Source organism: Phyllostomus discolor, chromosome 1 (genome assembly GCF_004126475.2).
Source record: "Phyllostomus discolor isolate MPI-MPIP mPhyDis1 chromosome 1, mPhyDis1.pri.v3, whole genome shotgun sequence".
Taxonomy (NCBI): Eukaryota; Metazoa; Chordata; class Mammalia; order Chiroptera; family Phyllostomidae; genus Phyllostomus; species Phyllostomus discolor.
In genome coordinates this window covers 48339110-48353513 of record NC_040903.2, presented here as the reverse complement: position 1 = coordinate 48353513, position 14404 = coordinate 48339110, and the positions used below count along the sequence as shown (strand labels likewise).

Here is a 14404-nt window from a genome sequence, read left to right as displayed (position 1 = left end):
GAGTCTAGTTTTTATAACAGTTTGAAGTTTGCTCTCCAATAAACAGTAAAAACCTGATAAAAAATCAGTTTGTTCTGAGCATATTTTTAACTGTCCAGAGTAACATGGTACGTTACAAAAGTAACATTCATGCTTCCTCATTTGCATAAGGTCAAACAAAGAAGAGCCCCAAACCAGGAAACAAGGTGTTTTCACCTAGGTTTTCCCCAAATGCAGGGGCGTGAGACAAGAACATATGTGCATGTAGCTATATTGGAAAGTAACCTGGAGAAACGGGAGTGGGGACTGGGAATAGTGAAACAGGGAGGGACAGATACCCATTCTAGGGGGTATTCACATGGAGCTAACCAGCCCTGGGACTGGGGCCTAGGTGGGACCTTCAGATTGTGCCTCAGAATTATCCAACTTAGTGACAAAAGAGAGAAGCATTTACCAACCAGCTTCCATCCCCACCAGTCTACAGCTGGCGCACGGGATGGTAACTCCCTTGGACACCCAGACATGTACACAGGTCAGAAGAGCTGAGCAGGGTCCAAGTGGTTACAGCAGAGAATCCTGGGGCACAAAGCTGTTGATACACAGATACCTGCCTAAAATCCACGCAGCAACAGCTGGAACAAAAAAGTAGACTGAGAGGAAGTGGGCTGGCCCAAGTCTCATCCAACACAAGTCTTATCCAATCGATCCAAAGGATCACTTTTCGCCCACCCAGTCAAATGTCCACTAGTGAGGGGTGTGCAACACAGTCCCTGCCCTTAAATCCTCTTCAATCCTCAATCTGGCAACGGAGGCTGAGAACACATGAGTGTGCTCAAGGTGCAGGACATATTGCTTATGGTAATGAGATAGATTTCTTTTTAACATTCACAACTATATTTGATAGTTCCTTTTTTTTTTTTTCTTAAAAAAAAAGTAACTGAAAGAAAGTGGAGGGAGCTCCAGAACACCATATGGGTAACACAGACGTGTTGCAGGCACCACTGCTGCAGAGGAGGCACCAAAACCTGAGCAGGAGCGTGGAGGCTTCAAGAAGAGAGTGCGTTTGATCTGAGCCCCAAAGGCCGGCTCTGATTAGCAAAAGGGGAGACTGCACAGTTCAGGTGCGGGACAGGAGAAAGGCAAATGCTCACTTCCTACTGGGTAGAGTGGAGGGGCAATTCCGGTTTGAGCCCAGTCTTTGGTTAAAAGCCCTTATTCAGTATTTGTTTCCCTTCCGTTGACAAAGAATATTTCTTGCATCACTGTGAGCACGTTGTATACTAACTCACTGAATCTGGTGGACCTTTGAGGAAGGTACTGTTATTATTTTACAGATGGGGAACGTGAGGTACACAAGGTAAGTCATTTGCCTGAGATCCCAGAGGTAGTTGTTAAGTGGCAGCGCTGAGTCCCTAGAACCCCAGCAGTCTGGCTGCGAAGCCCACGTTCTCACCAAAATGCTCTGCACTGCAGCTGCTCAGCAGAGAGAACAAAGCAAGAAAAGAAGGGCGCCATCTGATGCGCCTGCATTTAGGAACAGACAGGCTGAGAAAGGACTGATTTGGACGCATCCCAAGGGAAATAATGCCGTCACGCAGCTGGATGTCCTAATGGCCTCAAAACCATTTCCAGAGAGTACAGTCCCAGAGCTGGGGCCACCAGAAGCAGCACAGAAAGTCTTTCTGAAGGTCACCACCCATCACTTCCTTGGTGACAATACTACTGGAAGCTCATTGTGGTTGAACAATAGGAGTAATCATACTCTCTGCCTCCCGATCATTCAGCTCCTTCATACACACACTTTCTCTCCCCTCATCATTCTAGCATGTCTAGCTGGAATTAGAGTAAGGCAAAAGGAGAGAGAAAACTCATTACAGGCAGGAAGATAATTTTTAGAAAATTATAAAGACCCTTGGCCCTGTAGTCAATTCCCTGACTCCTAAGGTTTGGCAAACTCTTACTACTCAACACATTCCCTGCCCCTCCCAAGGGGAGGACTTACTTCCCAGTCCCAAGGCCCTCAAGCTCTACCGAACGCCTGACGGAGCCACTCTCTGCAGACAGGTTAGTATCTACCTCCATCCTGTTAAATTTAGGAGTGTCCATTTACTTCGGCCAGTAATGTTTGTGTGGCAGAGACCCAGCTAAGAGCTGGAAAAGTCAGCTCAGGGTTGGGCATTCCTTTTTTCTGCCGCCAGACTGGCCGTGTCCAAGGAGAGAACACTCCCTCAGCCTGGGCCGGGGGACCACACCGCATGGAACCATCTCAGAGGATGGACTCTGAGAGAGAATGTCCGCTGTGGAAACCACGAAGCTTGTGGCCAGTGTGCTACCTGAGCATAATTTAACCTAACTGACTGACACAGACAGTAGATCTGCATGCACTTGGGTCTAACTGTCATTGTTGCTAAAGCCTCTCTCTCCCACTAACTGGCTGTATCAGAGTAATAACTGCTTTGTGCCTCAGTTTCCTTGTCTACATTACTTAATTCTCTGGAATCTTGTGAGGTTACACTGAGATAATTGTCTTGACAGTAACTTAAATAGAAAAAAATTAAAAATCAAGATGCTGAGCAGGCTTCCTGTGCACAGAGGTTTCTCTCAAGGTGTTTCTTTTCAACAGGAGGTCTGATTAAATTTAATGGGCACCTAATGAGACCGATAACATTCATACTGGCCTGAAAACAGTATGGAAAGCGATGAGATAAATGGAGAAGTTGTTAAATCTTAAGAGAACCCTGGCTTGCAACAGACTTTTCTCCTACTTTTATAGAATGCAATGGATTTTAATTTTCTTTGTGGACAACACTGATTGATACTTGCAGTCCAGCATGGAAGGAATCCTACCATTCTCCCTCTATCCCCACCCTTCAGGACTAAGTTGCTTTGGTGTCTAAGAAAATAAGAGTTTTCAGTTCTACATCTTGAGGAAGGGCTCAGTGCAGAAAGCTAGCAGAGGAAGACCTAGGCTGGGATGTTGTCACTGGTCCCCTCCTCCATCTCTTTGTGTAGTTCCTCAGTCTCCACTTCCTCTACTGTTTAGGGCTCCATTTAACCACGAAAGGCATCAACTCCCCTGATCCCTTGTCACCTCCCCTCTACTGTACTGAATCCTGGAGAATTAGTACTCTGCAGATTTTCAGTGTCTCCCATCTACCAGTTCCTAGAATCTGAAACACCCTAAATTGCGGGACAGGTGTGGACAGAATATAAAATCTTTAAAGTGCTGTGTAGTAAATATGCATATGTCTTGATCTCTTCCCACAGCCCAGCCTCACTCCTGTCCACTCTGAACACTGACATCACAGTCACACAGGATTTCCTTAGGAGGCTCGGCCTCACTTCCAGAGCTGTGCACATGCTGTTCCCTTGGCCTGCAACACTTTTCCACCCTGCTTTCCTTGCTAACTTCTGTTGCTTACCCATCCTTCAGAGATATTTGAAGAGAGCATCTCAAATGCCCAACATCACAACCTCAGCACCTGAGCAGAGAAAGCGCATGAGAAATATCTGATAAAGCAGAAAGATTAGGAAGCCAAGGATGATTATTGATGTGTTTGGCTACTGAGGGTTGTTTTGTTCTGCAACTTCTAACCTACCTATATTATTGTGATTATACTTCTATATGAAAAAATTAATAAGAAAATCATAAATTCTTCCCTAAGGAATGGTATTTAATTAAAAACAAGCAGATACATTTTATGTTCCATATATTTTTACCAGTTTTTTTTAAGATTTTATTTATTTATTTTTAGAGAGGGAAGGGAGGGAGATAGAGAGAGAGAGAGAGAAACATCAATGTGTGGTTGCTGGGGGTCATGACCTGCTACCCAGGCATGTACCCTGACGGGGAATCCAACCTGGGACACTTTGGTTCACAGCCCGCACTCAATCCACTGAGCTATGCCAGCCAGGGCTTATTTTTACCAGTTTTTGAAACACAAAACCAGCAGAAACAAAGCTCCCACTTAGGTAGGTAGGTATCAAAGATGTTCTTTTTGGAGCACGAGCCTTTCCTACCTCTCTATCTCAGCCTGCCCCCACCATCAACACATCACACCCTGTTCCACGGCTCAGAGTTCAGTAGGTGGACAGAATGTGTCCACACAGTTCTACCTCCTGCGTCCTTTGACTTGAGCAAGGCATTCACGTTCATAGGCACATATCCTTAGAAAGAAAAAAAAATGTGGCTCAAAGGCCTTGGCTCTGGTCATACCAAGGAACAGACTCCTAATTTACACCACAGGCGAGATCTGAGATTATGCAAATGTGACTTTAGACACCCAGCAAATTCTTTGTAGAAGTCTGTCTGTATCACCTCAGCCCAAGTATTGTTTTCATGTGCAACAGCGGCTGCATTGATGGACTGCCAGAAGGCCTGAGTGGGTCAGGAGAGGTATTGTTTAGTTGGAAGGGAGTTTTCTGTCAATCTGAATTTTAAAAGGGGGAGTGGGGTATTAATTACATTGTAAAGTAGGTCTCCTTGGGAAAAAGGATAAAAGCTGTAGATCTGCTGGGTCTTTGTTTAACTAAAGGTTCAGCTTCGCTTACCCCAACTGACAAGTCTAGCTAAGGCTGCCAGAAACAGTTCTCAATAAATGATAAAAACCCAAGAGCAGCCCCTACCCCTGCCCCAGTCCCAACCAGGTTTAAGGGAGAAACACAGGCACACAAAGCTCTGATTGCAGCCTGCTCCACAGGGAGTCTAAACCCTAAGATCATTATCGGCTGTGGCATCACCAGTGGGTAGAAACACTGGGTCTTCGGGGAATCAATCAAAGTAGGCCATCCAAATCATTCATCCCTGTGTCTGGACAGACACGGGGTGGCCACTTCGAAAGCACTAAGTATCTGTTTCCTTCATGAGTGTCCAAATAGTCAGACAGGGTCCACACAGGCACAGAGTTTGCTTTCTAAGTAGCAGTTTATTTGGGATGGGTTATGCTTGCTGCTGCAAATCTCAGAAAGTTCATTAGAACACACTAACGATCTAAGAGCTTTTATACCAGGCTGGTGCGATATGTGTAGTTCCGTTCTTTTAGGCAATTCCTATAGTCTATTTTTTTCATTGTCATATATAGACACATTATTTTTAAAGAGCATATTTTAAAAGATAAAAGAAATCTACAGCTTTCAAAAGATTTAAAAAGGAGGGATTACTGCACCTTAAACACTTCTTGGTTCCCTTAATAACTGCTTATAGAGCCTTAATGTGTATAATTTACATCGCTGATTAAAGAGGTCTAATTTTTAAAAACCTCCCCCTGGATGACAGCCCCTTTATAATTGGATGGCCATTCCCTGGACTCTTTTCAGCTCCATTAATCTCTCTCCAGATACAACAGCCACAGCCTTCCATGTGGGGCGACATCCTTAAGTCTCGAGATGGCACTTTTACAACGTGAGGAAATAGCATTTCATTGGCAGTCCCCACGCTCCTGCTGAGACAGACCAGTCATCAGGAACTGCATGTAATGATCCTCAGACAGATAAGCCCCTTTATCTGCATCACCACTGCTGACTCAGCAACCAGCACACAGTGTCCTTCTCCCTCCACTGAAGTTTGTCACTAACACACACAGACACTAAGTATGGCAGAGAATGAAAGCTCGGGTAAGAAGGGACTTTCTCTCTCGCCCATTGAGTGTCCTCAGCACCCAGCACATAGGAGGTGCTCAATAAATACTGTTAAGTGAGTGAATGAATGAACGCAGTTTTCCATTTCTTTTTGCTCAGCAGATAGAAAAACAATTAGGCATGTTTCTTGAAGGGTATCATAGGGAATGCCCACTAGTGGAAAAATTTAAACACATACCTTCTGCCAGGGATAAACATTTCTGCACGAGGGAGGAGGCTGAACCAAAGGATCTCTAGGGTTCCTATCAGCTCCTAGACTCTACAACTGGATCAACACCACACTTTAAGAGCCAGTGGATCAGAGAGCAGGTCAGCCACAAAAAGCCTGATTCTCAGGTAGAGTAAATTACCATGCTCTACTTAAAATGAAAATAGCTGTCCTGGGACTTCGATGCAAAAATATTAACTCATCCAAAACATGGACACATCCCTTGGGGAGAAGCGCTCTTGCTCATCTTCAGTCGTACTCCAGAAACCACAGATGTGCTTCCGGGTCTGCTCAGAGCCACGCTCCAAAACTGTCCGTGGGAAAGTGCAGGAGCCAGGGGATGAGATTAAAACAGAAATAAACAGTATCACACTAAAAACTGGACTTTTTGTTTTCTAGTGAAGAACAAATCCACTTAAGAAACATCTGAATTTAGCATTGAGGTTTAAATGGTTATAACTAAATATATAGTTCCCCCTGCTTATCTGGGGGGTTGTGCTCCAAGACTCACGGTGACTGCCTGAAACTGCGACCAGTACATTCATACCTGTGATAAAGATAAACTTGCAAATTAGGCACAGTAAGAGATTAACAACAATAACAAATAATAACATAGAACAGTTATAATAGCATACTGTAATAAAAGTTACATAAATGTGATCTCCCAGCATGAATTTCTTTTTCCTTCTTCACAATTTCATGGGTAGAAGATTTGTTCTTACAGTAGATCTTAGCACATCAGCATAAGATATCTTTTCTTTTTCCTATGAAAAACTTCTACCCTTTCACTGAATGGAAGCATTTTACCACTTCTCTCTGGCATATCTGAGTTGCTGGCGTCACTGTTCTTGTGCCTTGGGGCCACGATTAAGTGAAACAAGAGTGACTTGAACAGAAGCACCGTGGCACGTCAGCTTGATAATCCAGATTGCTACTCAGTGACTAAGGGGAAGCAGCATACACAGCCAGGATATGCTGGACAAAGTGGGCCAGGGGGATGATTCACATCCCTGGCTGGACTGAGCAAATGGCTCATTCTCATGCTATTCAGAATGGCGGGCAATTTGAAACATATGAGTTGCTTATTTCTGGAATTTCCCACTTACTATTTTTGGACCGAGGTGGACCATGGGTGACTAAAATCTCGAAAACTGAAACTATGGATAAGGGGTGGGGACTACTCTAACCACTTCATAAGACAGAAATTATTGCATTTATTATATAAGGGTTGTATAATTAATTTTTTGCCTAGTAAAAGGTCCTATTTACCTGGGATATCACACTAAAATGTTCAAATTCAAGAATGTCTAAAGTTAGTCCTGGCCAGGTATCTCAGTTGGTGAGAGTACCCTCCCCATTCCCCAAGGTTGTGGCGTGACCCCGGCCAGGGATCACACAAAAAGCAACCAAGGGATGCACAAATGGGTGGAACCACAACGCAATGGTTTTCTGCCTCTCTTTCCTTTCTTTCTCTAAAATCAATACATTTTAAAGTGTCTAAAGTTAAGGGGAAATTATTCTGATCGATCTTTCCTTCAATCTGCACAGGGGAGGAACTTGGTAGGGCAAGGAGATATACTCATGTTTTCTTAAGCAACTTTTTGTAAAAAATGTAACTCTAAAGATGTACCTAGAGAAACTCTCACACACAGACCAACTTCGTGAGTGATTCTTTTCTCCCCACGCTCTTCTGCTTTAATCACAGAATCGATAAGGACACAGAAGGGGCAGAGAATTCTAACTAGAAGGATGGCGGTGTGGACCCGTTGGAGCTGGGTCTGGAGAATCTGCATGTACTGGGCTTGTGTTGAAGACAAACTGTGGACACTACACTCGAGACATTTATGGAGCAAAGAACAAAGTAAAACACTCAGCAATTCCTTGGAAATGTATGAAAAGGCTTCAACTTTGTAGTCAACTCCTGGTCACCCATACCAGAACTCAAAGAAAGAAGTCTTCTGTTTCTAAACTGTAAGTAATTTCATTTTCATTCCAGTGACAGCAGGGAATGTGCAGAGAAAGCAGTGACCTCCTCTGTGCACACACACTCTTAAATATCTCTATTATTTGAATGAGCCAGGTCCTCCACAAGAATTCTGTGGGATTAAGCTCACATCTGGTTGGCAGACCTGGTGTTGGATATGATTATGGCCACACAACTAAATCTTAAATCCACATACTGCTCCTATTTAACTGACAGATATGAACCAACTAATTTAGAGAAAATGTGCAGCAAATTATTTCTTCCACTTCCCCATGCCTCAAGAATGCGCCAGCAGTAGGTATCACTGAAAAAGACACCCCCCACCCCCCACATAACACTTGCATTCCCAGATGCTCCCCAGTTACCTCAACTAGATGCTGTTGTAGTTCTCTGACTCTGTGCCTTGAAAGTACAGTGGGGGAGGGAGTTATTTAACCACACAAACTTGACCTCTCTGGACCTCGATTTTCACACACACACACACACACACACACACAAACTGCGACCAGTTCATTCATTGGTAGCCCAGAGACTACCAATTCCCTTAATAACAGCAATCTCTGACCACTAGTTATCAGAAGCACTATTTGTGTGCAAGGAGATCTGAATTCTTAAGAGCATGTCATTAACTATCAGAATTTAAAATGCCTGAACGATCCACAGTTACACTTGGATATGACCACTGAACATTTTCTGACCACGGAGGGCGTCTTTGAAAACACTTCGGCAGAAGAATCACCAAACTGAGTCAGAACACGCCGAGGAATTCTGCGAACTTCCCGGAGCCGGAGGACGGCGGGTGGAGGCAGGGGAGCGTGTGTGTCTGCACGGATTTAGGAGGACGAGCCCGGAGTCTGAGCGCAAAGCTTGCATTTCTAGGGGCTCAGAGCTTCCCGTATTTCCGAATGACTTCTCTCTGTATCTACAAAATCTCAAGCCACCACCTGCAGCTCCTCGGTTACGGGTAGGAGAAGAAAAGGCAAAGGAAAGGAAGGGGGTAGAACAGGAAAATCCTCAAGCGAAGCGCCCCCGAAGCCGGCGGGGCGAAAGTGGAATTTGAACATCGACAAAGAAATGGGTAAAAAGAAAGAAAGAGGGCTCCGCCTTTCCCACCCAGGTCTACTCCCTTCACTAAAAAGGAAAGGCCGCCGAGGCCCCTTCCCTTTGCCTTGCAACCCGGGATGCGGGGCACAGACTGAAACCACACCCTCCAAGACCGCCGGGTCCAAGGCGCGCACCCCAGGAGTCGCTGCCGGTGCCCCGCCCGCAGACGGGGGCTTGGAGCATCCCACTGCCTTCCTCCCACGCCCCGGGCCGAGGGGCAGGGTATTCTCCAGGCACCCTCCCTTCCTCTTCCTCGCGTCCCCGCCTCCTCAGCCCACCGCCCCCATCCTTCCATCCGCAGAGTATTTTAATACCTCCACCCACCCCGACAAGGGGGCCTTTTGAAAACTTTGTGTGTGTGTGTGTGTGTGTGTGTGTGTGTGTGTAGGGCTTTTGTCCACATCCTGGGCAGGGCCGGGTCACCCGGGTGGACGCCTAGGGGTGTCGGGTTCTCACAATGCACTGGGGAAACCACCACGGAAATCCCACCCCTTTATTTTTGACCCGCTTCTACAACCGAATGACACGCTTCGGCTAACAATTCCCAGGCTCGGGCGCCCCTCCGCGAGGGGGAGCCGGGAGGAAACCCCCTCACCCGGCGCCTTTCCCGAGTGTCACAAGGAAAAAGGTGTGAGCGCAGAGAGTGAAGCTGCGGAGAAACACCTTGGCTAAAAGAATCTTTCTAAATGGAAGATAGGAGAGAGGTCCCTTTTCTCCCACATCCCGGGAATCGGGGTGCACGAGGCGATGCACTGTTGCATCACGCGGCAGCCAAGCCTCGGGGCTCCTCGCCCTCCCCTCAGCCCCAGACGCGCGCCCAAATTCATGCACACACCCACAGCCACAGCCACAGCCGCCGCCGCCTCCCGAGCCCCCGCCCGGGCTCCCGGTATTGCCGTCGGCACCCTCCCCAAAGCGGGGACCACCCGGCGCCGGAGGAGTAGCGGGCTAGGGCAAGGAGGCCCCGGCACTCACAGACGGTCTCCCCACGGCCACGGCCATCGCAGCTGCTTCTCTGGCTCCGACTGCGCCCGGGTGCTCTCCGCCAACACTGACTGCTGCCCCGGCTCCCGCTCGCCTCCCCCGCGCCTCGTTCGCGGCTGCGCTCTGCTGGCGCCCGGATCCCGCGCGCTGCCGGCGGCATCTGCTCCCCCCACGCCACCGCCCCTCCTGCTTTATTAGAGCAACATGGCCACCCGCCTGGAAGGGACCATTTGCTTCCCCAGAAAGGGGTGTAAGCCTGCGCGCCGAGGCCGAGGCGGTTGGAGGGAGGATGGTGGGCGGGCCTCTAGCCCGGGTCAGCAGTCGCTAGCAGCCAGGTTTGCCCTCCCTGGACGTAACCGTCGGCCCCGAAGGGACCCTCTCGGGTGACACCGAAAGGCCCCCAGCCAATGCGCTAGCCGCCACCCCCTGCTGCACCACGTGCCGGAGTCCTAGTAAAAGCTTGGGCGCCGAGGTCCCAGCCCCGGGTTCTGCCACGCGCTACGCGACGCGGGCAGCTGGAGCCGCTGCGGAGAGGGGCGAGGGGTGCCGGGCAAAGCAGGTCCGCGGGGACAGTGTCTTGCGGAGAGTTAGCCCCGGGCAAGCACGCCCCACCCGGAGGAACGGTCGTGGACCAGTGTGTGGGCCACCAGGGAGATCCGTGGGCGACCGAGGTGGGGCTGGGCAGGACCCCACAAAGGAAGAGTTGCTCCTACAGAAGTCTATTCAATAAAGGAGATACTTAAAAAGAGGCAGCTGGAAGCTGTCACTGAAGCGTTCGGCCGGGTAGGGGACCACAGTGGGCAGGACGAGGCCGTAGTAGCTGCTGATGTGGACGACCAACCCCCGCCAGCTTGAGCGGAACAAGAGGACTTCCCCGCGGGAGAACGAGCGCAGCTGTGGACTGCCCCAGAGCGTAGGGGCCGAGGCCTCCCTGGGTGTAACGAGAGCCCGCCGGTCACACGTGGGGGCTCAGACGACTTTATTTTGTCGGTGGAGACGGACCCAGCGACCCGGAGACGCGCGCGGGGGTTGCGCCTAGGGGCCTCCACGGCTGCGGCGGCGCCAGGCGGGATGACTGTGGGACTTGGCAGCTCCTCCGCGGGAGGGAAGGATTTTTCCAACAGCCCCTGGGGCGTTACTGCGTGACAGTGTGCGGGGCGCAATGGCAGAGTCCTGTTGCGCTCGGGTGGTGCGGCTCCCAGGCGAAGGCCTGATGGCGAGGAGGTGCTGTAGATTCCCACAGCTCCCCGCAGGGCCGGAGAGGGGCCCCACGGCAGCAAGGTGGTTGAGGACAGCGTCCGATCGATCGGGGAAGGGGACCTAGTTTTGGGATTGAAGGGCAAGGGTAAGAGGAGGCGAAGGGCGGCGAAGGGCTGTGACCAGCCCACGGGATTGCACCCTGAGGGAAAACCAGGACCTATTGAATTAGGTCAGAGACAAATGCTTCTTTCGACCGGGGCGCCTCAGAGTCTGACCTGAGACTTCCAGCAACCTGGTTTCTCTGGAGCCTTGCGTGTGCCCTTCCTGCCATCTCTGGCCCAGGAGAGAGAGGGGGGGACCCCAGTTCGAAAGCGCCACCCCACCTTGGGCTGAGGGTGAGTGGTCTCCGGGCGGGAGTCCAGCTGCTGTGAGGCAGAAGCCAGATTGCCCCAGAGGGGTCCAAGAGCTCCGTCCAGGCCACCCAGGCTGAATTCCGCCGGCAGGATGCAGGTGGAACCCTCAGGGATGGGAGTGTGATGAAAGTACTCCCAGTGAAAGAAGGATGAGAGGCTCCGAATAGGGGCCGTTTCAGTCCGTGGGCGGACCCAGACTTGCAGACACTGCGTAACCTCTTCAGTTTTGTCCAATTTTCGCACCCTAGTCTTAAAATCTTTTGAAGACATGGTTTACCATTTTATGTCAAGCATACAGTAAGGGCTCAGTTAAGTGTTGAATTAAGATTACCACATGGACGGTGCGATGCAAAAGGCGGGGGAAGAGAAATACTTCCATCTGCTGCTTTCTGTATACAGACGTGTTCCTTCTCCCATGGGGAGAGGGTCTCTGGTAAACCCTGTGGAAAGACAGCCCCACAGGCTGCTAACCGAATGGAAGGACAATTCCACACCAGCTTTCCGTCCTGTTATGTTACCAGGCCAGACGGCAGGATTTAATCGATTTTTTTGAAATAATAACTTGCTCAAGGTCACCCAGCTAATAATGTGGTTGGCAGGGGTTAGAGTACATGTTGGTCTGACCCCCAGAGCCCACGTTCTTTTTCTTTAGAGATTTTATGCATTTATTTTTAGAGAGGGGGGAAGGGAGGGAGAGAGGAACAGAAACATCAATCAGTTGCCCCTGGCATGCCCCTAGACTGGAACCTTGCAGGCAGCCCAGGCACGTATGTACCCTGAGGGGGAATCGAACCAGTAACCTTTCCATTGGAAGGCCAGCGTGCAGTCCACTGAGCCACACCAGTCAGGGCAATCAATTAACTTTTATTTTAATTTACTTTGTAAATGCTTATGTTGAAAACAGCTGATTAGATTCTAAGAGTACGAATTCCCTACCTTTGTGGGTAAGTTAGTTTATTCTCATCACAAAAGCTTAAAGTCATTTATTCCAAGATCTCAACTGTTTGAAGAAACTCTTTTAGGACAAAATCATTACAGTTTACCCAGCTTCTGCCTGAAATTTTCATTGACTAGGAACAATGTCTTAAATTCCCACCTCCCTGACATTTTTGTGCAGGTAGGCATAAATATATTGAATAAAAATACAATTTAATTACTATGGGACAAGAAAGGCTATTTCAGAATGTCAGTTTCATTCTGAAGTTATTTAAATATCATTCTACAACCAGCTTTACCAACACAGCTATGTGGCCTTGGGCAAATTACTTAACCTTTCAATGCTTCAATTTTTCATCTTTAAAAACAGTTTAATGATAGTTGCTAAGGGATTAGATTACCTTTTTAACTCTGCCCAGCACTGTGCTAGGAACTGAAAAATTTGAAAGGAGGATGCTTCTTCAACTCCTAATCGGTGCACAGTCTGTGGAGAGGCAGATCTTTAAACAATGCTGAGAAATAATCCAAATCCTAGAAGAGATACCTGAATTCAGGGATTTTAAAGCACAGTACAAAAGAACTATTCACTTTTCCTGTCAGGACAGGAAACCCTTCACCGAGGAGGTGGAGTAGGGAAGAGAGCAAAGGGGATATTCAGAACGAGGGAGTACAGGGTGAACGAAGACTCAACGGTTTCAAGGGCGATGATGCTGTGGGAAGCACAGGTGTTCTGGCATCGCTAGACTGGGAGCCTTGGAGGGAGCTTGGTGGAATGGGGAGAACAGGGCACTTCGGCTCTAGATTGTTACTTACTAGCGATGTGGCTTAGAGCAAATTAGCCTTTCTTCATCTCATCTTTTTCTATTGTAAAATAGGGTAGTAACAGTGAGTCCTGATGGAGGACATGTTTGTCAGATCCACTCTTCACCTTCCTTTCTTCCCCCAGGAGCTTGAACTCAAAGGGCTCTCTTTCCCTCAGCTGCCATGTGAGTGCAGGCAACGGTGAGCAACCACAGGTACAACAAAGAAAGGAGTGCTGGTATTTATGCCCCCAGGCTCCCTAGCCGAGGCACCACTGCAGGCTGGCTGCATCCCTCAACCAAAGGTCACAGTTCTGCTTCAGGATAACCCAGGGTACATTCCGTGTGGTCTCTCTACATTTATCCCACACCCTTGCAAACAGTCTTTTTATTAAACTCTACTCAAATTATCCATTAGGAATTTATCATCCCATTCCTGCTAGGACCTTAACAGAGTCAGTCCTTCACAGAATTGTTTTGGCTGAAAGTTAATTGAAAAGTCATAGGTATGCTATTATTGTTGTCTAAATTTAAAAACCTTTGAGATTGAAAAGAGGGTTGGCATACTAAGACAGTAGGCAAAAACCAGGACCTATGGTCACCATAGCTATTATTACAAGACAAGTTAGGTAATTGACAGGTGATCATACTAATGTACATCCTTTACGAGGCTTTGAGTATTTCAAGGCAAGAGTACTCCTGTGTGTTTCAGCTTACAGCACAAAGTCTGATATATCAATGGATGTTGAGCTGCATTGGAATAGAAATGAGGCTAGAGACTAGGCTAGAAAAACCTTTATTGTCATGCTAAGGGTCTATAAATTCATTCTGTGGGAAATGAAAAGTCAAAGAGGTCAAACAAAGTGACATTTGCATTTTGGGAACGATCTCTAGTGAATACTTGACATTGTTAGTAATACAGAATCTATTCCTTTTTTAATGAAACCTCAATTTATTTGGGGAAATTTCCCAGTGACTATGTCCACCTTGGAGGAAAGTAAATACCTCTACAAAAGAGGTTCTTAAAGTTGCTTTGCATCGGATCCTTCGTTTTACCACCAAAATGCATCCAAGAGAGCATGTGATCTAAGCTTGCCCAATCAGACACTGTTAATGTCAGTTTGAACCTTAAGTGACACAAAACTGGTACAAATAGAGT

The 14404-nt window shown here is 47.9% G+C and overlaps 1 protein-coding gene and 1 long non-coding RNA gene across 4 annotated transcripts in view; one reads left to right on the top strand and one right to left on the bottom strand.

Annotated features, from left to right (window-relative positions):
* Positions 1 to 10073, bottom strand: part of SEPTIN11 (septin 11) — a 90113-nt gene extending 80040 nt beyond the window's left edge. For 2 of the 3 annotated variants that reach the window (XM_036022540.1, XM_036022539.1), the window contains exon 1: positions 9888 to 10073. In XM_036022540.1, the coding sequence (XP_035878433.1) occupies positions 9888 to 9914 (27 nt within the window). In that variant the 5' untranslated portion in view covers positions 9915 to 10073. The remainder of the gene's footprint in view (positions 1 to 9887) is intronic. The other variant, XM_028505874.2, reaches the window with a different exon arrangement.
* A 162-nt stretch (positions 10074 to 10235) lies between these two features.
* LOC118499848 lies at positions 10236 to 13793 on the top strand. Its single transcript, XR_004902399.1, has 2 exons — positions 10236 to 10532; positions 13392 to 13793. It is a non-coding gene; the product is annotated as an uncharacterized LOC118499848 (long non-coding RNA).
* The last annotated feature ends 611 nt before the right edge of the window (positions 13794 to 14404 follow it).